The 26,325-nt window shown below is 42.7% G+C and overlaps 1 protein-coding gene across 2 annotated transcripts in view; it reads right to left on the bottom strand.

Annotated features, from left to right (window-relative positions):
- Nucleotides 1-26,325, bottom strand: part of LOC310744941 (uncharacterized protein) — a 41,617-nt gene that overhangs the window by 11,311 nt on the left and 3,981 nt on the right. Inside the window, exons 2-7 of one of the 2 annotated variants that reach the window (XM_083577032.1) lie at nucleotides 21,390-21,497; nucleotides 16,657-16,857; nucleotides 8,956-9,066; nucleotides 7,545-7,657; nucleotides 5,358-5,438; nucleotides 933-1,055 (exon numbers count right to left, since the gene is read on the bottom strand). In XM_083577032.1, the coding sequence (XP_083433158.1) occupies nucleotides 933-1,055; nucleotides 5,358-5,438; nucleotides 7,545-7,657; nucleotides 8,956-9,066; nucleotides 16,657-16,857; nucleotides 21,390-21,497 (737 nt within the window). Of the gene's footprint in view, nucleotides 1-932; nucleotides 1,056-5,357; nucleotides 5,439-7,544; nucleotides 7,658-8,955; nucleotides 9,067-16,656; nucleotides 16,918-21,389; nucleotides 21,498-26,325 lie in introns of those variants that run through there. The other variant, XM_083577033.1, reaches the window with a different exon arrangement.

Genomic DNA, 26,325 nt, shown 5'->3' with positions numbered 1-26,325 from the left:
CTGGGTGTATAATTATACAGAAAGGAGACTATTATCTTAACCAGACGGGCAAAGAGAGAAACCTGCTTGCTTGTTCTAATTGCTACAGTAATCATACTGTAGAAATGGAACCTATAACAAAAGGTTGCAGTATACCTGGAGGAGCGTCTCCGCTCATTCAGCCTGAGGTCCAAGTCCAAGGGCCTTCTGCTGGTTCCCTCACTGTGAAAAGTGAAGTTACAGGGACCCAGGCAAAGGGGCTTCTTGGCAATAGCACCCTCCCTGTGGAACACCCTCCCATCAGATGTCAAGGAGAAAAAGATCTACACAATTTTTAGAAGACACCTGAAGGCAGCCCTGTATTGGGAAGGTTTTAGCATCTGATGTTTTATGTTTTTGTATTCTGCTGGAAGCCATCCAGAATTATCATCATCATCATCATCATCATCATCATTACAGATCGAATAATAGCTTCTCCGCAGGACTCCAGCCACCCCCCCATTCAGTTTCCCCTCCTCTCCCAATGTTTTCTGTCTCCCCCTCCCAGCAATAGCCAGTCAACATTCCATGACCACAGAGCACACTCTGGCTTCATTGGGCTGCCCCCCCCCGACCACCATGGTTTCTTTCAAAAGATTTTTTGCACATCTGCAAATATTGGGTCACAAGTTCATGCCTGTGAAAGTTGTGATGGTGGTACACCTCACAGGATCTTCATGGCTCATAAGAAATGATTTTTTTGTGTGCAAAGTAGCTTACCTTCCTTAATAAAGAGACTAGTAGATTAGCAATCAGCAATTGCACATTTGCCCTTTATTTATTAACTTAAAGGGCAAATGTGAAATTGCTAATTGCTGATCTACTAGTCCTAAATATTGTTCATATAGCCTCATGAAGTTTTAGGGGAAAAGTTGTATCCCATCCATTCAAGGTGACAGTATTTTCCTTTTTACCTTTGTTGTGTCTTGCCAGTATTGGTTTTTCTTGTCTACTGTCTCTTGATAGGCCTCCAGCTGAGCTCGCAAGTTCTTCATTTTGTTGCTATACTGATTTTTCAGAGCCATCATAGCTTGTTCCTATCCAAAATATTATGATTAAGAAAATAAGCTAGCTTTAAAGGCAACTAAAAAAGAAGTGGCAGGTGTAAACCAAAACCTTTGAATCATGGTTCTTGATACCTCTCCACCATTCTATGCTAGTTTTCTTTACTTGGATAAAGCTCTAGGGCATTGACTTCAGCTTTGAGCAAATGCTAACAGGAGTTCATTGGTTTCTGGATTTTTCTGTACTCAGCATAAAGACACTTGATAGCCTCTAATTGCTATCTAATTACTAATTGTTTGGATATAATGCTAAAGTTTAGCAGCCAAGCCATGGTTTAGCATTACAACAATGAGCCTCAGAGAGCTCTGGGCTTGCATGCTTCTCAATCCACTCTTCTCTTCTAGTGGCCATGAGGAGGAGTTTCTATTTTAGACTTACTAAAATTTAGAGTGCCATCTGAATCCTAAACTATTGCTGGTCTTAACTATGGCTGATTTGAACAAGCAAACTTCATTAAACCCTAGTTTGAAGTTGGCTTGTTTCCACCAACCATAGATAAGATTAACCATAGTTTGCCAGGTTTAGTCAGGGTTTAGTTTGCCAGGGTTTATGGCTCTAATGGCCATAATGGAGGAACAGGGAAGAAGAGATGCACAAACCACTCAGTGGGTTGTTCTCATAACAGCATTACCTTTAAATAAGCCAATGAATTGGACAAGAGGGCAAAACAATGATCACTATTTTACAACATTTCCATAATCAATCATTTCAAGAATAATTAAAACAAAGAGTTGAACCATCAATGAAAAAATGAAAAGAATAAAGCTAGCCTACATCTTAGAATGAGGGTGTGACATAGAGGACTAACACAGACTCTGATTCACAGACAGACTCATTCACTCACTGACCTCAGACAGACCAACAAGACTGACTAATGAGCTGGCATGCCTTAATCACATATATAATTGGCACTGGGCCATTGCTGTAGCAACTGGCGTGGCTGAACAGGCACTTGTATTAGCTCATCCATGGGCTTTTTAATGCTTATGAAAGAAATCAACCCCTTCCCTAATTTTAGTTACTCCAACAGGTTTAGTTTAGCATGTTGAAGGTGTCTCCTCATCAACCATGAGCTATGATGAAGAACAGACCTTGGCTACGGTCTGTGGTCAGTGAGGAGAGAACTGAACCATGGCTTGGGGTTCAATAGGGCTATAAGAAGGCACTGGTTTCCATTCCAACCCATGCATGCAACACTATTTCCATTCTGCTGCAGTTTGTCTTCTGACAAAAACAAAGTTATTAGTGATGTGCCAGAATTTATGCAGCTAATTACACTATTATTATTATTATTATTATTATTATTATTATTATTATATCAACACCATTTATTATCATCATCATCATCATCAACAACAACACCATTCATATCAAAACCATTTATTATTATTATTATTATTATTATTATTATTATTATCATCAACACTATTCATTTAAATGCAAATGCCATTTGTTTTAATCCAAAGGAAAGACAGTGGAAATAGGAGTGAGTGGGTGTCACTGTTAACATAAAATTTGTGGGAAGAAAAAAGCAGCAGCAAATGCTGGATTAATTTCTGTTCTAGACATGAGACAAATAAGCAAACCCTGGCAATTTCTGCTCCCATGCCTGTTTTCATAGAAATTGTCTGACATCCCCATGGTTCTCCAACCTAGTTTCTGCTAGGTTCTAAAGGATCTCTGAATGGTATGGATCAAGAGACATAACTTATTCTGCTCCTCAAACGACTCTCTCTCCCTCTTTCTGGTTATTTGCTTGGGCCAGGACCTCTGTACTCCACTGATACCACACAGCTAAGTGACAGAAATGTAAAAGGACATCTAAATTTGCTTTGCACTTAACAGAAGGCAGTTTCCTGTTGCAAGTTTAATCCTTGCAACTGCTCTGATTTACACACCTAAAACACCACCAGAGGGAGCTACCATCTAATACAAAAACTGTTTTAAACACTGCCATGTAAATTGCACGTAGCATTCAGCCAGGTGTGGGAAGATAGCAAATATAGCATTTTGTATAGAATAAATGCAGATTAATATAGTGGGGACTGGTCCACTAGAGGGAATGGGGCACTGACCCACCAGCCCAATCAAGTATAGTGTCCAGATCAAGATCAGTCATATTCTGCCTTGGTCAGACCACACCTGGAATACTGTGTCCAATTCTGGGCACCACAATTTAAGAAGGATGTTGACAAGTTGGAACATGTGCAGAGGAGGACAACCAAGATGATCAAGGGTCTGGAAATCAAGGCTTATGAGGAGTGCTTGAAGGAGCTGGGTATGTTTAGCCTGGAAAAGAGGAGACTGAGAGGAGATATGATAACCATCTTCAAATATCTTAAGGGCTGTCACATGGAGGAGGGAGCAAGCTTGTTTTCTCCTGCTATGGAGGGTAGGACTCAAATCAATGGCTTCAAGTGACAGGAAAAAAGATTCTGACTAAACATCAGGAAAACTTTCTGACAGTAAGAGCTGTTTGGCAGTGGAACAGACTCCCATGGGAGGTGGTGGACTCTCCTTCCTTGGAGGTTTCAAAGCAGAGGTCAGATGGCCATTTGTCATGGATGCTTTAGCTGAGATTCCTGCCTTGCAGGGGGTTGGACTAGATGACCCCTGGATCCCTTTCAGCTCTAAGATTCTATGATTATGATTATAGGTCAAAGCAAATAATTCCATCTGCTCATCCAACATATATTTAAACCACCTGAGTTCCCTCAAAGAATCCTAGGAACTGTAGTTTCTCCATTACAGAACCACAACTTTCAGCACCTTCAACAAACTAAGGTTCCCAGGAAATTTTGAGGGAAACCATGTGCTTCAGCATGTGCTGGATGTGCTTTAAATGTGTGGAACTGCCCAAGTTCAACTGAACGCATTCTTTTACCTTCCCAACTGCATGAAACATGAATAGCAAATACACCCAGAAACCAGGCTGTGTGTTGTTCTTTGTGGGCTGAACAATGACTCCGCTTTCAGAGCATGACATTTCATTGTGCATAAATTCCTTCTGTTTCTGGGAAATCTACTCAGGTGTGGATCAACTGTGTGTGCATCATCAGGTATGAAGCGAGCACAGGTGATGAAACAGGTGTGGTGTCATGAATAGACAGAGAATAGGGCAGTATAAGTTGTGATTATTCCTTTCTTTCCTATTCTGCATGATTGTTTACTTCCTAGAATATTTATGAAGAATAGACAAATACACCTGTATATCTAGTGTTCACCTTCACACTTTCATAATAAATCTGACTTTGCACACATTTTAAAAAGGAAGCAAGACTATTGTAGAAAGTTAGCTACACCTACGCCAAATTCAACAAGCTAAATCCCATTTTTCAACAGGCTAAGGGATGTCCATCTCTGCATATAATGTAGTTTAAAATCTCCTTAATCTTAGGGTGGCCATCTTGTATCATAAAAAATAAAATTAAAATTAAAAATTAGAGAAGGAAAGGATGTCACATAGAGGAGGGAGAAAGGTTGTTTTCTGCTGCTCCAGAGAAGCGGACACGGAGCAATGGATCCAAACTACAAGAAAGAAGATTCCACCTAAACATTAGGAAGAACTTCCTGACAGTAAGAGCTGTTCGACAGTGGAATTTGCTGCCAAGGAGTGTGGTGGAGTCTCCTTCTTTGGAGGTCTTTAAGCAGAGGCTTGACAACCATATGTCAGGAGTGCTCTGATGGTGTTTCCTGCTTGGCAGGGGGTTGGACTCGATGGCCCTTGTGGTCTCTTCCAACTCTATGATTCTATGATTCTATGAAAGAAAACTCAAAGCCAGATTTGCATAAAAATTACAAATTCTAGTTTATATGTAAAGATGTGCACTTAGGAAATAATTACTATAATTTACAGAGCAATACAAAACATCTTACCAAAGTGGGGGCCTGTATGCCTGCTCAGTCTGTCCAGGCACTAAGTGTTGATGGGCAACTTCAAGACTCCTCCTTGCCCTTCTTATGGTTCTTGATCTTTCATCTGGACTTGGATCTGACAGCCCGTCCAACAGAGGACTGTCCTCTGTAAAGCTGGATAGAAGCTACCCTTGCAATCATAAACATGTCTACTCAGAAGTAAGTCCTATTGAGGTAATTGTGTGTAGGACTTCTACCTGAACAAATAAATTATCTCTACCTCCCCCCGCACTACCCTCTTTGATGCATCATGTGTTAGTCAAACAAAAGTAGAACGTGGTTTGCTGAGCCTTGTTTGTTCTCACAGTAAATGGAAGAATTGGACCCCTGGAGTTTATTTGCAACTTTAGAAAAATCACCTGGTTTTCTTTTCCTACATGCTCCAGCTCTTTGATTGCCTTCGTGTACCCAATTTTCATCTGATGCATGTCTTTAGCAATCTAAAAAGAAGAAGAAAAAAAAGAAAGCAGCAACAGATTGGAACATTTTATTCATCCCTCCCAATAACCAGCACTTACTGCAAAGTAATAAACAAAGTACAGTAGACAGATGCAAAAGAAGGCAGACTCTTGCACCTTTAACAGTTGTGTACTCAAGGAAATTTCAGCAGGAATAGTAGTTTGCATGACAAGCTGTACCTAGGAACCCCCCCTCTAACTAACAAGTGATAAAGGTGGACGAACCCTGCCCTCTTTTTCATCTGTCAGTGCGAAGAATGAGTGTGTTGTGGACAAACATCCATTTAAATGTTGACAGTAGTATAAGAGAAGCAATGAATGAATAAAGCTAAAGCACTAAAACCAATCTGTAACATCAGAATAATGAGTCTGTTTTACCATGCCATATAATTTAGGGTATTTTATAATACTGTCCTTTTCTGGGTCAGTGTCTGATTTTTAAGATTTTGAAATATGCATTTCATTCTTTGATGTTAAAAAAAGTAATGGTTTTAACAAGTAGCTGTTGTAAGCAAAAGCTGATCATATGTCTGTTTATTCAGAAATCAGATCCCACCAAATTAATTGAGAATGATTATTATATACATCTGCAGGAATGCAGCCTTAATACAACCTGTCCAGACCTTGGACAGGTAATTGCAGTCACTTTGGCATGCTGTGCCATCCCTTTAATCCCATAGGATGGTGAGGCTCTGTATGGGCTTTGTTGTTTGTTTCTGAAACTGGCAGGAAGATGTGAAGTGAGGCCTGATAAAGAGTGTGGGTGAACTGAACAAGACTTTTATTAGAGTTTGGGAGGTCACTGCCCCTCTGGCAGAATGCGATGCCTGCTGCCAAATTCTGGTTTAAGCAGACACTGGTGTGCTGTAGGAAGATATTTACATGATGTCAGGCTTCGGGGAATCCGATCCCTCCCACGGTAGCAGTCAAGAAGCAGAGAAACAATTAAAAGTTCTTACCACGTAATTCATTAATATTCACAGAGACAATGGAGAATTGTTTGCTTTCTCTTGAGTCTTAGCTTCAAGACCTGGGGAGCAATCCCAACCCCTGGCCAGGATCACTATGGCTGACCAAGGTGGTGGAGCCATTTCACACCCAAAGCCCTGCTGCTCACACTGGCCAGGGCAGAATGTGTGGGAGACCATTTTGTCCCCCTTTTTTGGCTGCACTAGCTCTAAATTGGGCCCAGCACCAGTAGCTAGATCAGCTGTGAAGAGAGGGGGGCTGGATTGCTCTCCTTTCCCCCATTTAGGCATAGTTTTATATATACCTTTCTTTGGATGAAGTATAGCAACTGAGGTTGCTATACTCTACTGAGGCTTCAATTATTATAATATAAAAACTATGAGAAGGTTGCATTATGGTATTATGAACTTTGCTGAGAAAAAAAGAAAGCTTATTCATACAGATAACTTTAATCCATCCTCAATTCTTATGCAAAGCAGAATGCATGATGCTATATGGTGGGTGCCCAGTCTGCTCCTTCTCTGCCTTGTTTAGCTTAGAACAATGTTATGACAGAAGATGTCTCTTAGTGGATTAGCACACAAAGCCACCCTTCTCATCCGACCTCAGATGCCCTGATCCCAGGACAAATATATTAGTTTGGATAAGCACAGTGTATTGGATGCAAGCCAGGCTTCCACCAGAGTAAACATTAAAAATGAAACAAAATATGCCTTGCCAAAGGATCAGGACCTGAACATATTATCATGTTTGAACAATTTTAACAGTTAAAATTATTACTATTATTATTTTTACTGTATTATTATTCCTGAGGAAATTGAAATAAACTTATATTTTCTATGTTTTCTAGGGACATCACTTACAAAGCACAAAAACTGGTTAACATCTGTCATGGCTAATAGTGCAACAGACAATTTTTCATGTTGGCCTTCCCTTAAATGGAGAAAATGATTTAACAATAAATTAATTACCTGCCCTAAGAGAAGTACCCTCCAGTAGGAAAAGTAGATGAAAGACCTTTCTCTACATTAGTGTGTTTATAAAAAGAAGTAATGCATTAGCAGTTATTTATTTACTGAAGTCAATTCATATCAGAAATTACTTTGTTTGTTTGTTTACCTTGGTAATATATAATTTTGCTAGTCTGTATGGAATGTAAAGCTGTTCTTCTTTGGACAGGCATCCATCCAGTTGATTGTCATGAAAGAGCACTCTAGGAGCACTGGGGTGACCTGTGATATGTATATATAAATGTAATTCTTGACTATGTAAGACATGAAGCAAAATGAACCAGAAATGCTCATAGCTGAAAACCTCCTCTACCATTATCCAATCCCACTCAATATTAACCACTAAACATAAAGAATGCATTATTATGCACTCACCAGCAGAGAGAGGACAAAAGCACTTTAAGTAAGGTGAAGTCAGTCAGACCATGCAAAATATGTTAGAAATCCTGACATAGCACAGGAATTACTCAAATTTGGCTAATTCGGGGATGGGGAACCTAGAGGTGCAGCAGATGTTGCTTGTTTACAACTCCCATGGTCTCTGATCATTAGCCATGCTGGATGGGCTGATGGTTGCTGGATTCCACAACATCTGGAAGGCCACACGGTGACTTATGAAGGCCACAGGTTCATCAGTCCTGACCTAATGTGTGTAAAGTTAGTGGTGGTGGTGAATTCTGACTTAGTGAAGCTTGATACACAAACTCCCACACTTATGAGACAAGCATAGATACTCCAAGATTTGCCCCTGGGCTTGGTTTGGACCATATTGTATTTATTATTATTTCATAAAATTTATATACCACTTATGCAAACAAAAGACCTCTACTAAGCAGTATAGAAAAGACAATATAAAATGTTCAAATAAAAAATCTTTAAAAATGCTAGTAAAAACAAACATTTAAAGCAAGTTGCCTGTTCTTTTAACAGTTCTTTAAAAAAATTGTACTTATTAAAATCATGTTAAAACTGCACACTAAAGTTACATACCTGGGTAGGTTTGCTGAACCAAAACAGGTTTTTAGCAGATTATGAAAATAATACAGTGAAGGTACCCATGTAATGTTAATGGACAGGGGTTCCAAAGGTTAGTTGTTGTCTCACTTTAGGATTTTCAAATGTTTGAATGAACATTATGTGGACTTGTAAATGCGCTAGTTCCACAGATCTAAGCAGGCGGCATTGCTGCCTGCCAATCAGCCTCTGTTCTTCCTTCAGCGTCTCATTTCCTGCTGCCAACCGCATCCCTTCTTCCCAATTTGCAGCAGGCAAGTCACAGCAGTGGCAGCAAGCTCTTTCCCTGAACTCAGGAGCCCATGGCTTCCTAGGAAATTTAGTTCTCCAGAACTCCTGAATGACTACTGGGGTGACAGACACAAAAATGAGGTGAGTCAAGAGGAGTTTACACTTACCACAAATAGGATATATTTCTAAGGAAACACCCATGTCTCACCGTGGGAATGGTACAATGGAATGTATGTCAGGCAGAATATATGCTTCAGCCTATGTTGTCGAAATACCTTTTTGTGCGGTTTTGTTTCCTTTCCTTTCATTCAGGCATGTTACAAATGAGAGCTTGTTCTTGTTGAAGCTCAGTTTGTTCAACCAAGATTGGCCTTGCCCAATTTCACCTGTAAAAACAAGCCTTGTGTAAGAAGCCGGAAACATTCCTTTTAGGAACTATAACAAATCATAGAATCATAGAATCATAGAGTTGGAAGAGACCACAAGGGCCATCGAGTCCAACCCCCTGCCAAGCAGGAAACACCATCAGAGCACTCCTGACATATGGTTGTCAAGCCTCTGCTTAAAGACCTCCAAAGAAGGAGACTCCACCACACTCCTTGGCAGCAAATTCCACTGTCGAACAGCTCTTACTGTCAGGAAGTTCTTCCTAATGTTTAGGTGGAATCTTCTTTCTTGTAGTTTGGATCCATTGCTCCGTGTCCGCTTCTCTGGAGCAGCAGAAAACAACCTTTCTCCCTCCTCTATGTGACATCCTTTTATATATTTGAACATGGCTATCATATCACCCCTTAACCTCCTCTTCTCCAGGCTAAACATGCCCAGCTCCCTTAGCCGTTCCTCATAAGGCATCGTTTCCAGGCCTTTGACCATTTTGGTTGCCCTCCTCTGGACACGTTCCAGTTTGTCAGTGTCCTTCTTGAACTGTGGTGCCCAGAACTGGACACAGTACTCCAGGTGAGGTCTGACCAGAGCAGAATACAGTGGCACTATTACTTCCCTTGATCTAGATGCTATACTCCTATTGATGCAGCCCAGAATTGCATTGGCTTTTTTAGCTGCCGCGTCACACTGTTGGCTCATGTCAAGTTTGTGGTCAACCAAGACTCCTAGATCCTTTTCACATGTACTGCTCTCAAGCCAGGTGTCACCCATCTTGTATTTGTGCCTCTCATTTTTTTTGCCCAAGTGCAATACTTTACATTTCTCCCTGTTAAAATTCATCTTGTTTGTTTTGGCCCAGTTCTCTAATCTGTCAAGGTCGTTTTGAAGTGTGATCCTGTCCTCTGGGGTGTTAGCCACCCCTCCCAGTTTGGTGTCATCTGCAAATTTGATCAGGATGCCCTTGAGTCCATCATCCAAGTCGTTGATAAAGATGTTGAATAAGACCGGGCAACCCAAAAGACATGAAAAGAATCTTTTTATATGCAACAGCTGCCGCAAGGTTACTGATTGCAAAAAACTGGAAATCAGAAGAAGTACCAACATTGAAAGATTGGCAAAATAAATGTTTTGAAATGATTGAATTAGCAAAAATGACGGCAACAATTAGAATGCAATCTAAACAAAATCTCAAACAGGAATGGAAATGTGTGGAAGAATACATGACCAAAAGATGCTCCATCAAGAATTTATTGATGTGTATAGACTGATTTCACAAAGTTAAGTTAAGCTAAGCTAAGCTAAGCTAAGCAGATATATAAGATTAAATGTTTAATTATTAAGATACAAAATTACAATCTCAATAATAAAGTTACAAAATAATAACAAGGAAGTCACGCATGGGTGGAGGGAAGACACAGGCCAAGAAATAAGAAATGGATAAATGTTGGTACATAATGAAATGTGAAAATGTGAATTTACGAATATAATGTATATGTATCACTATGTAAAGATTTCATATATGTATTGCAACATTAAAAATAAATAAATTAAGTGCAAAAAAACCCCAAGCCTTGTGTGATTCTGTAGTGAATTGTCACATTATTATTGAATGGAAAGATCCCTTTGGTTTTCCAATCTCCGTTCTTTGGGTTACAGTGTGTTTTGTCTTTGGCTTAAACAGAAAAGGGGGGAAATGCACTCAGACATTTTTGTTTGCAGTTACATTTGAGAATAAGCGTTCCTCTGAAGTTTGAAATGCTCATGATGCATAAACTCTAGTGCTGATGAAGCCAGCGAGGTCACCTGCAGAAGCTGCTGGACCCCAGCTCCCACCAGCCCCACACAGCTGGGCCCACGGTCAGGGATACTGAGAGCTGCACTCCAGCAGCATCTGGAGCTCCCCACACTGGCTTCTCCTGCTCTAGGACTTACAACTTTGGAAAGAGTTTAAGGCTGATATACTTGCCAGTGACATTGAGTAGCCATGATAGTTGGGGTCCAGACTGATTGACCCATTGCAACTAAACATGTTCTCAAAACAAGAGAGACCATTGCTGTCAATATGAAGTGCTTCCCACTTGGGCTGCTGTTGATGACAGTCAAAGTCCTGTGCACTGTGGAGGAAGAGGAGTGCAGGGGAGCGCACCGTCCCAGGCAGCACGATCCCGGTGGGGTGCCATCGCAGCTGCGGGCAACGTGCTACGCCCCCAGGACACCCGCCAGCCCCGCCCCCGCCTGCTCTCCACCCCCCCCCCAGTGCCAGAGCATTAAGCTCTGCCACTGGTCCTGTAAAGCTAAAGGGACCCCTGACCATTAGGTCCAGTCGTGACCGACTCTGGGGTTGCGGCGCTCATCTCGCTTTATTGGCCAAAGGAGCCAGCGTACAGCTTCCGGGTCATGTGGCCAGCATGACTAAGCCCTTTCTGGCGAACCAGAGCAGCGCACGGAAACGCCGTTTACCTTTCCGCCAGAGCGGTACCTATTTATCGACTTGCACTTTGACGTGCTTTTGAACTGCTAGGTTGGCAGGAGCAGGGACCGAGCAACGGGAGCTCACCCCGTCACGGGGATTCGAACCGCCGACCTTCTGATCGGCAAGCCCTAGGCTCTGAGGTTTAACCCACAGCGCCACCCGCGTACTGGTCCTGTAACACCATCTCAAAACCACATTAAGGACAGAAGAAAAGCTCAGCTGAATTGGAACAAGATCCACCTATTGCAGCATCCTGTTTTCACAGCAGCCGAATAATAGACACCTCTGGGAAGGCAGCACCTGAGTGCAAGGTCATTCATCCCACTTGTGATTCTCAGCAACTTTCTTTTGTCTGCCCTGAAGCTCCCAACATTCAGTTTCATTAGATGACCCTGAGTTCTATTCACTGGGCAACAATTTTTTACTTTTTGAATGTTGTCTAGATTTCTGCAACTGATTTAGGGTATTTTTGCACTGCTGAATCAGGAAATGGCATCCGTTTCTCTCCATCAGGTCAGGTTTACTGTAAACTGAATGGTGGGCATTGATAAAGGTAAGTACGCGTAAATTGCATGTTGCTTCACCATTTTTCAAACTTCAGGGCTTGAACGTCCGTTTCTTGGAACTCCTGGAATGCTCAGCGGCAGGGAGGTCTCTCTTCAGAGTCCAACAGTAGTCAGCCATCATGACTGCGTCCCAGCAACCCTGATACCTGGTCTCCATCTCTTTCATGTCCTAATGGAATCTCTCCCCCTGCTCGTCACTCATTGAACCCAGTTTCTCAGGAAACCGGTCCATATGTGAAAATAGGTAGTGCATCTTGACGCTCATGTTGCAGCCCAGGTTTCTGAAAGCAGTCAGCATGTTGTTGACAAGTTCTGCGTAGTTTCTGGCCTTATTGTTGCCAAGAAAGTTCTTCACTACCAGAACAAATGCCTTCCACACTTCCAGTTCCACTTCGTTCATTGACTTTCTCTGGATCTCTGATGAGCTGACGGATCTGAGGACCGTCAAAGATGCCAGCTTTCAACTTCTCCATGGTCAATCCTGGAAAAGCCTGGCACAAGTAAGTGAAGCAGTCACCATCCTAGTCCAGAGCCTTGGTGAACTGCTTGATTAAGCTGCGCTTGATGTGCAGCGGTGGGAAGAGTATTCTGTCTCCGTCCACCAGAGGGTCGTTGATGACGTTCCTTTTTTTGCAAGGCACCAATTCCTCCTGCACAGGCCAGTCCTTCTTCGTGTAATGCTGAGCACGGTCCCTACTATCCCACATGCACAGAAAACATGGGTACTTGGTGAAGCCAGACTGTTGTCCCAACAAAAAGTTCACCATCTTCAGGTCAACACAAATAAACCACTTATGCTGATCATAACCAATTTTCTCCAGCACATACTTCACCGCTTCATAGTTCTCCTTCAGTGTACTCGAGTGAGCCAGGGGTATAGAGGCAAACTGGTTGCCGTTGTGTAGCAGAACACATTTCAGTGATCGCTTGCTGCTGTCAATGAACAGTCTCCAATCTTTGGGTTCGTACTGTGGCACTCCAAGCTTGAGCAGAAGCTGCGCAATATCTGCACAGTACACCAAGTCCTTCTCTTCCGAGAAAAAACGGAGGTACCGTATTTTTTGCCCTATAGGACGCACCGGCCCATAGGACGCACCTAGTTTTCGGGGGGGGGGGGAATCAAGGAAAAAAATATGATTTCCCCCCCACAGCTCTGGGAGCAGCGGACAGGCTGCACACAGCCTGTGCGATACTCCGAAACCTTCTTCCTGCTTTTGCAGGAGGTGGCGGAATTCCCCCACCTCCCGCAAAAACCCACAGGAGCCGCGTGCGACTCCTGCGGGCTTTTCGACCAGGAGGGAGAAGGGACTGAAATGGCCAGTCAGTCCCTTCTCCCTCCTTGGGGAAAAGCCCCCAAGAGCGGCGCACTCTTTAAAGGCTGCGCGGCTCCTACGGGCTTTTCTACGAGGTGGGGGAATTCCCCCACCTCCTAGAAAAGCCAGCAGAAGCTGCGCAACCCCTTTAAAGAGTGCACGGCTTTTGCCTGCTTTTGCGGGAGGTGGGGGAATTCCCCCATCTCCCGCAAAAGCCCACAGGAGCGAGAAGGGACTGACTCCACCAGTCAGTCCCTTCTCCCTCCTTGGGGAAAAGCCTGCTTTCCCCCACCGCCAGCCTCAAAGCCGGGTTGGAGAGTAGTGGGAAGGCATAGTGCGCCTTCCCACTGCCCCCCATCCTCTGGGGCTGGCGATGGGGGGAAGCGCTGCTTTCCCCCACTGCCAGCCTCAAAGAGCAGACTCTCCTGGCTTCAGCGGAAGCAACGCGAAGCCTCTGGAGCGCAGGCTTCGGAGGCTTCACGTTGCTATCGCTGAAGCCAAGGAGCCTGCATTCGCCCCATAAGACGCACACACATTTCCCCTTCATTTTTGGAGGGGAAAAAGTGCGTCTTATAGGGCGAAAAATACGGTACTCTTGATGCCTATTGTGGAAGAAGCTGATGCGAGCACTGTCAGAAAGGAGGTTTTTTTCCCTTCAAATTAGTCATAGGTTGGCGCATGCGCGGGTGGAGTTTCCTATACACTTCGTGGGGCGGCTGCCCCATTAACTTAGTTTTGATTCCCCAACTTTATGCTTTGCCACACCAATTTATGGAAGATTTCGAGGTTTTATGACTTCAAACTGATCCCTTTTCGACATAATCACCCAGAACTATTGGACCTGAATACTTCTTGTCATTAAAGTAATCATTTCCAATCAAAACAATTATTCGACATGGCATTTTACCCCCACCAACTTCTAAAATGCTCCACACAAGCATACATGTGAACAAAAAAGTAAAAAACGACATGTGGCCATAGCTCAAAAACTTGAGCTGATTGAGCAAAACCAATGTGATTTTTGGATTCAGTGCATCAGATTCGTCCTAAATCAACTGAAAAAACGCAGACAAATTTGTTGTTGACCAGTGATCATGAGAGTGGAAGCAAAGCAGCTCCCTCTCCACTTTCTCTACATCCATTGAAGAATGTGGATTCAATGCTGCCTCTGTCTGGTAGCAACATAAATGTACAGTAGAACCTCGGGTTATGGCAGGGATCTGTTCTGTAGGGCCCGTCATAACCCGAAAGTGACACAACCCAAAGCGTTGCGTCTGCACATGTGTGCAGCATGATTTAGCACTTCTGCGCATGCACAGACATGATTTAGCACTTCTGCACGTGCACAAACGGCTCGAACCCAGAAGTAACCCATTCCGGTACTTCCAGGTTTGTGCCAGTCGCAAGCTGAGGACGACGTAAGCCGGAGGCAACGTAACTCAAGGCTCCACTGTACCTGTCCTTTCCTTCTTTGAAACCAGAGAATATTGCTGTTCTGTATACCTCAGCTGTGTATGTTCCAATACAGAAAAACTTTCCTTCCAAGTGTTGTGTTAAGACAATGCAACAGTACTCACAGCGAGAAATTTGATCATAGATCATTCCAAGCAAAATGACCTGAACTGCTCCTTTTAGGAGTTGTGTTGTGTTGACTGAAATTTAGCTATGCATAGGGCTTTTTTCAGCTGGAACTTGCCGGAACTCAGTTCTGGCACCTCTCAGTTGGATGCCATTGCTATTATAAGAGAACAAGGGAGACGTTCATGGTGAATCTGGCTATGCACCAGATTTTACAGTTCTCCAGATGTTGCAACACATCTCTCAGCAGTTTAATTTCTTTAAAAAGAAATTAGCAGATTAATGCGGAAATGGAATGGAACAGAATTATGGATTCAAACACAGAAATAGACAGATATTCTAACTCAGTTTTGTAATCTAAGATGAAAGCTTTAGCTGTAACCTCTTCCTTGTGCATGAGAACAATTTATAGCCTCACATTCTGCTGAGTAATAATGCCATCTGACAGTTAAGGGTAGAGGAAGCTTGTTCATTTTTCCTTGGTTTTTCATTTTCTCTTGGTTTTTCATTTCTTCCACTCTTAACTTCAGTTCCCCACATTACACACACACACACCCCTCATGAAAATTCATTACCACTTTAGTGCAAATTTATCCTAATATGCGATTTTGCTCAATGTACACGTTTTTGCAAGCAATTTTCCCTAGTAAAACACATATTATAGGTTATCTTCACCAGTATACACATTTTTTCCAAGCAATTTCCCCTAACATAATATATCTTATGTTATTTTCACTAATATATTCATTTTTTATGCACATTCACCTATTACACACATTTTTGTACTCATTATTTGCTTGGAGAACGGCATCACAAAATTGAGAGAAGTGTGCAACAAGGGTTGACCATGTTCTTCACAGTAGGTCGGGAGGAGGCTAAGTGGAAAAACAAGTACAGTGGTACCTCGGGTTGCAAATGCTTCGGGTTACGTGTTTTCAGGTTGCAGACCGCGGGAAACCTGGAAGTACCGGAAAGGGTTACTTCCAGGTTTCGCCACTCACGCATGCGCAGAAGACCAAATCACGTCATGCGTGTGCACAGACGCAGCACTGCAGGTTACGAATGCTGTGGGTTGCGGACGTGCCTCTGTCACGGATTACACCCACAACCCGAGGTTCCACTGTAAAGGCCATGGCAAGAGGTACAGTCACTGCATAAACTAATTGTGTCTTACTGTATTAACATTCATATTAGGTTCTCCACATTGCAACCTGGCAACCTTATCTATCTATATGAATGTATCTCCAAGTTCTTTCATTGCACACAAATGTATCAAATGATGGCATCAATGTACTGTATCTTATTCATTATGTGATACAGGGTAACAGCCTAATACTTCACTCTTCCCTGCTGATACTTCATTGGGTTCTGCAGAATGACTTTAATTATGGTCATAGAAGGTTCCCTGTGAGAATCTAAAATAGTTGCCATGACTGGGAAATCTCCACCTAAAGTATTATGCAGATCTGCATGAATAATGATGAAAAATATGGCTGGATCCAAAGGAGCTTCAGCCAATGGAAGAACACTCTGGATCCAACCCATCCAATCCATGGACTTCAAACATTTCTTGCTCATTTGTGTCAGATGTTAAGGTGCTTAATGTGTACAATACAGAAACAAATGGTGCGATTTTGTTGGTGTCCGGGACAGAATGCTTACCACGTCCAGCTTCCTCAACAATGGCAGCGCTTTTTGCAGCACATGGAGGATGCATTTGCAGCTCATCCATGTAGTCCATAATACTGCCCGGCAGAGGGATAGATGAGGTGATGGTTGTTTGTGATTTGGGCTCAGCATCACTTCTCAATGACTCCTCCGTCACTTGAGAGCTTGATGGGATAACTGTTTGCACCCAGGCCTCTGGAACAGCATGACATGAGTCATTCATACAGAAACAGGAGCAGGGCTATAAGAGGAAGGCTACAACATAAAGAGAATTACAGTTTGCTAGCATATATAAACAAGCATGTTTCAGACCATGGCCATAGTAAGATGCAAAGATGGACCTGCCGAAGCTCCCACTTCCACTAATGAAACCCTAAAGTTCAAAGGATGGCTCCGCTGGCTTAAGGCAGGGCTGTGACAGCCCACAGCCCCAGGGCTGGCCATGCCTGTAGCTGGATATTAAAGTTGCAGGCTTTTCAGTTTTCATTGTGGTGAACACAAAGAGAGCTTGCTGGATCAGCCCAATAGCCCATCTTGCACCCAGTGGCTGACCAGATGCCCGTGGGAAGCCTGCAAGCAAAGCTCTGCCCCACTGCAATGCCCAGCCTTTGACGGGGCACTGACAGCCTCATCCTCCACGAATTTGTCTGATCATCTTTGAAAGCCACGAGGTTGAAATTATTTGATTCACAGAGCTTAAAACTGAAAATATCTTGCACAATTATTTTTTTTATATTGAAGCTCCCTCCCCCACATTATCTTTCAGTTTATAAACTGACATGTTCTTGCCTGGAACTTCCTCACCTCTTGTTCCACCACCTTTCAGACCCCCAGAAGTTTCCTTTTCCTCAAATCCCTTGCTTCTGCCTGAAACATCTCCCTGGGCATTCACTTGTTGCCTCCCTTTATTCCTTACCCACATCAGAAACAAAATCTATATAAGTGCATCACACAAAATCAGGCTCTGCTAGCCTTCCCTCTTTTTTTCCCTCTCTTCCTGTGTTGAAATTTGTATTTCCAATTGCTCAAGGCTGGCACCTGTATTTTGTTATGTTAGGTAAATGTAAAGGGATCCCTGACCGTTAGGTCTAGTCGTGGACGACTCTGGGGTTGTGGCGCTCATCTCGCTTTACTGGCCTAGGGAGCCGGCATACAGCTTCTGGGTCATGTGGCCAGCATGACTAAGTCGCTTCTGGTGAACCAGAGCAGCACATGGAAACACCTTTTACCTTCCCACTGGAGCGGTACCTATTTATCTACTTGTACTTTAACGGGTTTTCGAACTGCTAGGTTGGCAGGAGCAGGGTCCGAACAATGGGAGCTCACCCTGTCACGGGGTTTTGAACCGCCGACCTTCTGATCAGACGCAGGTGGTGCTGTGGTCTAAACCACTGAGCCTCTTCAGCTTGCCCATCGAAAGGTAGGCGGTTGGAGTACGCTCCCGTTGCTCTGTCCCAGCTCCTGCCAACCTAGCAGTTTGAAAGCACACCAGTGTGAGCAGATAAATAGGTATCTGTGGTGAGAAGGTAAACGGGGTTTCTGTACACTCTGGCTTCCATCAAGGTGTCCTGTTGTGCCAGAAGCAGTTTAGTCATGCTGGCCACAAGACCCAGAAGCTGTCTGTGGACAAACACTGGCTCCCATCGGCCTGAAAGTGAGCTGAGTGTTGCAACCCCATAGTCGCCTTGGACTGGACTTAACTGTCCAGGAGTCCTTTAACTCCTTTACCTTTACATGAAGGTAGTGGCTAAGTGCTTTGTGAACCAGAGGTAAACAAAAGTGCCTTTCAGTATATGCAGAGATCCTTTGTCTTACCTCTGAGCTCAGTTTTGCAGTTTGCTATCATATTATAACAAAGAGCATGCAAATCCCTTGTGCATTCTTTATCCAGCCTCCTGGATTTGTGCAGAGGGAACACATATATGCTCCTGAAGCAAGTACCATTTGCTCATTCTATAATATACAACAGCTATAAGAACTGCAAGTTCCAAACCTGCCACAACAATTTTATTATTTCTGGATTTCTACCCTACCTCCCCTTCCCCACAAAAAGAATTCTCAAGGCAGCTTCTCCTATTATTATATTATTTAGTATATTACATTTATCATATTATTTCTGCTTAGAGCACGGGTGGGCAACTGATGTGTGCACTCAACCTCATGTATGTGGCCCCAATCCATCCTAATGTTCCCTCATTCTTCCATCCCCTCACAGTTTCTTTCTTTCTGTTCATTTTCTCCTCATTTTTTCCTGGCTTTTTTTGCACTGTTTCCTATTTGTAACTTCAGAACAATTGTAAATTCAGAACAGCTATTTTATCAGATAAAGATATATTTATGTTTAAGAATTGTATGGCTTTACAACACTAACAAAAAGCTCTGTTGTTCTAATCAGATGATCAAGTCATGAGGCCAGCCATGTCTCTTGCAGTTCATGTCACGGCAGGATTCTTAACTATATGACTTGGTAACATTATGATTATCTTGCTTTTTGAAGGAAATATTCAGGGTTTTACCCCTCTGCATGGATTTTCATATGTGGAATGCATGCATAAACCCAAATTAGTTCATAATCCAAATCATACTTCCCCTATTTTGGCTCGAATCCCCTTGGGAGAAACCCACTTGGGTTATCTAATAGAAAAACAGGCATTCCACACACAAAGTATATATTATAATCAGAGTTCATATGCCCCAAAGATTTTTAGATGACAGTAGAAAAAAATTCATAGGTTTGGAAGAAGAAATTTGGAATTTGATGTAGCTCATAAAGTAACCACATCCCTTTCTGCTTTACAAGTGAGACTGAACAATTTGTAGAAATTGATGTTCTCAGCTTGGGAATTAAAGATGTGTGATTTCTGACTTTCATGCTCCCTATTCCAATATCCTTATTCCAACATCCCCATTAAAAGCAGAAGCCTACCGAATGTCCCTTACAAGAAACTATTAACTAAATTTTGAAAGATGTACATTTTGAAATACTAAACTTACAAAATGAAAATGATATAATAATAATTGAAATCAATGGAACTAACATGATTATGTTCATTAACTTCAATGGATCTGAGTAAAACTCAATGTAACATTGCCTTCAAATGGTACTTGCAGTGGTAAAGTCTCATTGCAAACAGGAAAGAAATGGGAGAGTAAGAGACACACCCAGGACAGAAGGGGCCTGAGAGATGAAGAGAGAAGGGCAAGAAAGGAAGGGAGACAAGAAAGGAAGAGGCAAATGAGAGAGAAATTAGCCAAGAAGAATAGGTGGGTAAAAAAGTGGGGGGAGGAAGAGATGAATGAGGATGGGGTGGGGGGAGAGATGGGCCAGAGAGGATAAGAAGGTAATAAATGGAATGCATGTTGAGAGAAAGAAACAGAAGGTGGGTGAAGAGAAGAAGGTGTGCATCAGTGCATATGAGAGAGAACAATCTGAGTACAGATGAGAGAAAAAGAGAAACTCCCGTGGCTCACTGAGTAAGCACCTAGATGGTTTGAAAGGTTGTTTAGGAGTTTATCAGCCGAAACACTGCCTGCAGATTATTCTACAGTTAAATCCATAGTGAAGTTTTGGCAGTGAGGGAGATATCACAGGATTGCACCACTGCCCCCAAATAGATTCAGGCATGCAGCAACTACACTCCCTTGTTTTCTTTCTCATGAAGCTCTCAAAACACTTGCTAGATTCACATGGGAGGACTTTAGACAGAGAGAATTTGCTGCCATGATTTATTGTTGCTAGAAGCCAAAATTGCTCTTAATACTGTCGCAGCATAAAACTGTCTAACCTTTCAGTCACCAAATATACCATGGAAATAATGGCTTGTCTTGTTACTACAGGAATGCAAGAGATCTATAGCTTCCCTTCCCCATAAATCTAATCCTCATACTAGGCTCAGTACTAGTTTCTAGCTTCAAACTGTGAAGTTCATTCACATATGTTGTGTAACCATGAACCATTACATTTCCTGGCCTGCTCCATTTTCATCTCCTTGTTGCTGCTCATCTCCAGCAGTCTGGGGGCTTCAGCCTCCACAGATTGCCCTCCTCACAATCTTTTCATTCTGCTGCCTCCCAGGAATAGAGGCTCCCATCACTAACTCCTGAAAACAACCCTCATTCCGGACCAAACCATACATAGAAAGTGTGCTGAAAGCACATTACTTTGCCCAAAGAATTCTGGGAACTGTAGTTCACCCCACACAGAACTTCAGTTCTCAGCATCCTTAACAAGCTAAATCAGAGGGCCTAGCTGGAGAGAGAAATTTCAATGTGTGAATTGCACAGGTGGCATGGTTAATTGGGCAGTATTTAAATTCTATAGATGAATGAATGTAGTGAGCTCCCCCTGTATTGCTTCATGCCCTCAGTTTTTGAACTCCTCTCTCTCTCTCTCTCTCTCTGTGTGTGTGTGTGTGTTATGTACAGTAAGGAGGGATCCCTAAATTCATCAAAAAGCCATATAACACAATTTATTTGCTTATTCTTTCCACACAATCACAAGCATTGTAAACGGTAAAGCTTATTTGCATTGAGGCCATCGGTTGTGATCCTATGCATGTTTGTTTAGTGGTAATTTTGTTGAACTCAATGTCTGTTGTTTTCCAAGAAGGTATGTTTATGACCATGATATAACAGTTTCTTGCTGTCTTCAGGTTTCACAATTTCCTAACAGTCATTTTGTAACTTTGCAACTATGAGGTTTGGAAAGACACTGGGTTAATTCGTACCTGTTTTGTTTTGGCTTTCTGCAGCAGGGAAGACAGAATTTCTTTTTTTCTTCGAGAGCCAAGACCGTGAAGACATGGGGATATGTTCTTCAGATGTAAGGTACATGCCTGAACAGAAATAAAATACCCGTATCATTTTTACAACCATTCATTCATTTGAATCTCTGTTTATCATAATGGCCATTTGAATGAGAAACAATAATCCAGACCTAGCTAGTTAGCTTGACTGAGACATACATGTTACTTATAATCTGTTTTGCAGTTAATACAGAATAAACAGATTAATGAGCTGCACATCAGCTTGATGTCTGAAAGGTTAACCCAGATGTTAAATATCCAGAGTCTGTTAGACCCTGAGCAGTTTCTACGTTCTGACATAAAGCAACACCTTTCTGCCAAGAGAGCCAAGGCAGTTTACAATGTTAAAAATACTGACACAAACAAATAGTACAAAATATGTAACAGTGCATGTTGGACTTCTTGGGTTGCTCTGGTGGAAGAGACAGCCAAGAAAACTCAGTGGATGCCACAGACACAAAGGGGGGGGGGCTCCATAGTCCTGCCCCCACCATGCTGACCACTCCATTCAAGCCTCCTTTCAGGAGAGCTGAGAGGAGACCGACTCCCTGCCAGGTTCCTGCTGTGTGAAATGCCAGCCTTGGCGTTTGCTCTGGCTAAGGCGGCCTGTTTCTTGCTGTTGCTTTCCTGTCTCAGTTTTGCAGAGGAGGAGATGGAGCAAATGCCATCAACACAGATGGCTTGTGGAGGCAGGAAGAAGCTATCCCTCCATACGGCATGTATGTATGAATGTATGTATTTTTATTTATTTCATGGCAATTATATACAGCTTGATTGTAATAACATCCCAAAGTGGTTTATGAAAATATGAAAGTATGCTTTGGTTTTGAAAAAAAAATGACATAAACTAAATCTAGAGGTTTAGAGTAGGATTAAATTCAGGTGGAGGCAAAACAGGGTATGTTCCAGGCAGAGCGGAACAACCAACCAAGATGAGACATGCCAACAACATGGCTGGGGAGCGGCAGAAAGTTCAGGGACATTCCCACAGAGGGAGCAAGCCAACGAGAGGCAAAAGTTTGAGGCTGGTTTGAGGATAGGACTTGTGACAGGCTGAGCATGGCCTCTGCTTGTTTCCAACTGCATGGTCCCTGTCAGAGGGACCTTGGATGCTGAAGGTCCCAGGTTCAATCCCTGGTGTCTCCAGGCAGGGCGGGGAATTGTCCCCTGTCTAAAACCCTGGAGAGCAGCTGCCAGTCAGTGCAGACTGAGCTAGATGAACCAGTGTCCTGACTTGGTATGAAGTCGGCTTCCTATGTTCCTGTGACCAGTGAAGTCAGGGGGAAACCAAATGAGCTTTCAGGTGTGCTCACTAGATCAGGTGAATGTGAGGGAGGAGAGGGGACCTCAGTTTGCAAAATGCACACAATGTGCCCAATGTGCCTCTAGCAACCTGCCAGGACAGACAATGATGATATAACATAACTACTTAGTTTGTACAGCTCTATATGCAGGTGCAATGTTATTTCTGTACTGCCTGCCCTAGGCTTCTCCTCTAGCATCTTGTAAAACATTAGTCCTCCTTCCTTTCCCAGTTTTCAGCCACTCCTTGGCACTGAGCATCATTTCCCTGTCCCACTGACTGTACAAACCTGTAACACAGGCTCACCTCTGCCAGACCTTAATCTGTACATATGATCCCTTTTAAAAAATAAATAAAATATTATTAATAGTGGGGAAGAAACTTAACTGAATATTAAAAACACAATGCTGCCTTTAGATGGTTTTTAAAAGTAAGACAGTTGCTTATTGCCTTGACATCTGATGGAAGGGTGTATGTGTGCCTGCTCAGTCTGCTGATCAAATTGTTGAATCCCCCCCTTGTTTTGTATCCTCATTGTCTAACCAGCATCCTATGCATAAGACAAACCTCTTTACCTTGGCCTTTAACAGCAGAGGTATTTCTTTCAGACCTGCTTTTATTCTCCATTTAAAATGCATTTTTAAAAGTTTATATTAAACATTGGTTTTACCTAATTTTAATTTAATTGTACCATTGCTTTGCTGTAACCTGGACTGTGACCTTTTGGTAAAGGGCGGAAACCAATTAAACAGGCTTTTAGGAGAGATTCAAACACACAAAACAGGGTCCAGTAAAAGCCTGCAGACAAAAAGAGACGTCTTGACAACCCATCAGAAGCAGTGGATGGTGTGTCATGGATGGCAAAAGAAGGGTATTCCCTTCCCTCTGCCATGCATGACACACCATCCATTGCTTCCGATGGCTTGTCAATACAGGAGCTGTAGCAGAAAATGCTCATTTTGAGTCACGTTATCCTGAAATACAAACTCCTTAAAGATAAGTCCCTTATCTTCAAACCATATAAGTTTGCAACATTACCACACAAATATACATTAAGACTTTCTGTCTTCCTCCCCAGCTCAGCTGAAGCAATATTCTATTGCCGCCACATTATTTTACATATAATTTGTTTTCCACTCTTTTTTAACCACATAGTTTCTTGACTGTTCAGGTTCTTGGGCAATAAGGTTGCCTAAAAGCATCATCCAACTGTGTTCTTCATTATATCCCTCTGAACTGTTTCCAAACTCATAGCTAGCTGCTGGGTTTTGTTAAAAAAACAACACAAAAACCCACAGAGAAAACACCATATGCCTTTAGGGCTGACTGCCTTCTTATTCTTACTTTTATGATAGTAAAAACAATTGAAGGCAAATTTATATACAAGGAGTGATATATGAATACAATTAACAGATAAAGCAGAACAAGAGCATAGCAATTAATACCTCCCATTATTACTTTCTGTAATTTATTATGCTTATGTTATTTCTGAGCCCTTTGGCAGCACTGCGCTGTGTTCCAGCTGATCAAATTAAAATTAAACATGTTGAGGGAATAAATTTCAGAACCGTTCTAGCTGTCCAATTTACCCTAACAATTATCCATGGTATATTGAGTAGGGGGAGGGAGGTACTTGTTTTGCTAATTAGAATATTGCTTCAGTTATGTTAAGGATTCTTAACATTTCAATACAGGTGTCAGGTGTTCAAAATGGTGCACGGATAATTGACCTCCCACAAATCTGAATGACAGTGAGACTGCAGTGCTTTGGTCCCAGGGCTCAAAGGATAATATAGACCTCCCCGTCTATGGTTGGAGAAGGAAGTCCACAGGCAGAAAAGAAGGTCTGTCCCAGTAGGTCTCGTCCTTTAGCACATGGAGTCCTCTGCAGCTGCCATTACTCCTGCGCTGTCAATGCTCCAAAAGCAGTAAGAGTAGAAAGAGTTCAAGAGGCATCAGGGGAGGGTCAGGAGAGGCACTGAGCAGCAGCAGAGGAATCCCATAGGGGCAGGATGCACCATGGGGCCTCTGGAGTCTGCCTGCCTCCTCCCACTCAGCCGCCCTACAGCTGGGAGGGGGCAGGGGGCAGACCGTTTGGGCAGCGAGGAGCCTGCGGGATGCCCAAGCCACCACATCACTCCCAGGAGAGACACATGGCTCGGGCGCACTGCAGGCCCTGCGGTGAGTGCCGCCCAGCATTTTGTCACCCCCCTCAGTGGTGACACACAGGGTGGACCGCCCCCACTGCACCCCCTTCCTCCGCCCCTGGCACTGAGTCCATTGGATCCAAAGCCTCTCCTTTGCTGGAGTCCTAAGCCATAGTCACACTATACTTTAAAGCACCACGGAACCACTTTGAACTGTCATGGCTCCCCCCCAGAGAATTTTGGGAACTGCAGTTCCTTAAGGGTGTTGTGCATTGTTCCCCTTACATTCCCTCTTTCCAGGGAACTCTGGGAAATGTAGCTCTGTGAGGGGAAAAAGGGATTCCTCTGCCCAGTACACTAAGGAAGAAACAAGCCTGGTCCACTGAACACAGGGGGATTTCCCTCTAAATAAACATGCATAGGATTACAATGATTTCTTGTTGTGTTTACTCTGGATTTCTCAGTCATAAATGATGGCTTATACATAGCAGATTTGCTCTTTATTTCTTCAGCAAATCCTACAGATGCCTGAGGAATAGGATCTTTGTGAACTGTGCTCTAAACTGACCTGATTTTGTCCTCCCATACAAAGTATTTATTGCCTAGTAAGTAAAGTCATGGCCCGTTTAATTCAAAATACCCCAATATTTTTTTCATTCTTTTTTCTTTGATTACTGTTTTGATTCCTTTCTTTCAGTTTTGCACCATATTTGCAAATACCTGCTTAGAGACCCACACAAATTAAGAAAAAATCCTACTTATATGGGTTTAAAAAGAGTTTTCAGCACTACTTTAAATTGTACAGCCCTATTAAAGTGTATTATTTCTCACCCATAGAACTTAAAATGATGACTTCTGTTCATTGAGTACTGTTGAACAAGACTGAGCACATTAATGGAAATATCAGTCTGATACACACCAGTGACCAATCAGGATGACAAATGTTGCTTTCAAATTGGAATGTAATTTGAGTTTTGTTCTCTGTTAATGTGTGCCCAGTGCTGAGGCCATTAAGGGATATTCTCTTTGATCTCCAGGTCTGTACACAGGGACTACCACTGATCTATGTGCAGCTTTTAATTTGATAATGATAATACAGCTAATATAATTTTTGGAACAAAGTATATTTCATTGATATTTACTAGAAATATTTGTTATATTCACTAAATATCATACTGGAAACGATGCCTTATGAGGAACGGCTAAGGGAGCTGGGCATGTTTAGCCTGGAGAAGAGGAGGTTAAGGGGTGATATGATAGCCATGTTCAAATATATAAAAGGATGTCACATACAGGAGGGAGAAAGGTTGTTTTCTGCTGCTCCAGAGAAGCGGACACGGAGCAATGGATCCAAACTACAAGAAAGAAGATTCCACCTAAACATTAGGAAGAACTTCCTGACAGTAAG

The sequence above is a fragment of the Podarcis filfolensis genome (genome assembly GCF_964270895.1).
Source record: "Podarcis filfolensis genome assembly, chromosome: 11".
NCBI lineage: Eukaryota > Metazoa > Chordata > Lepidosauria > Squamata > Lacertidae > Podarcis > Podarcis filfolensis.
This window is presented reverse-complemented; position numbering and strand designations above follow the sequence as displayed.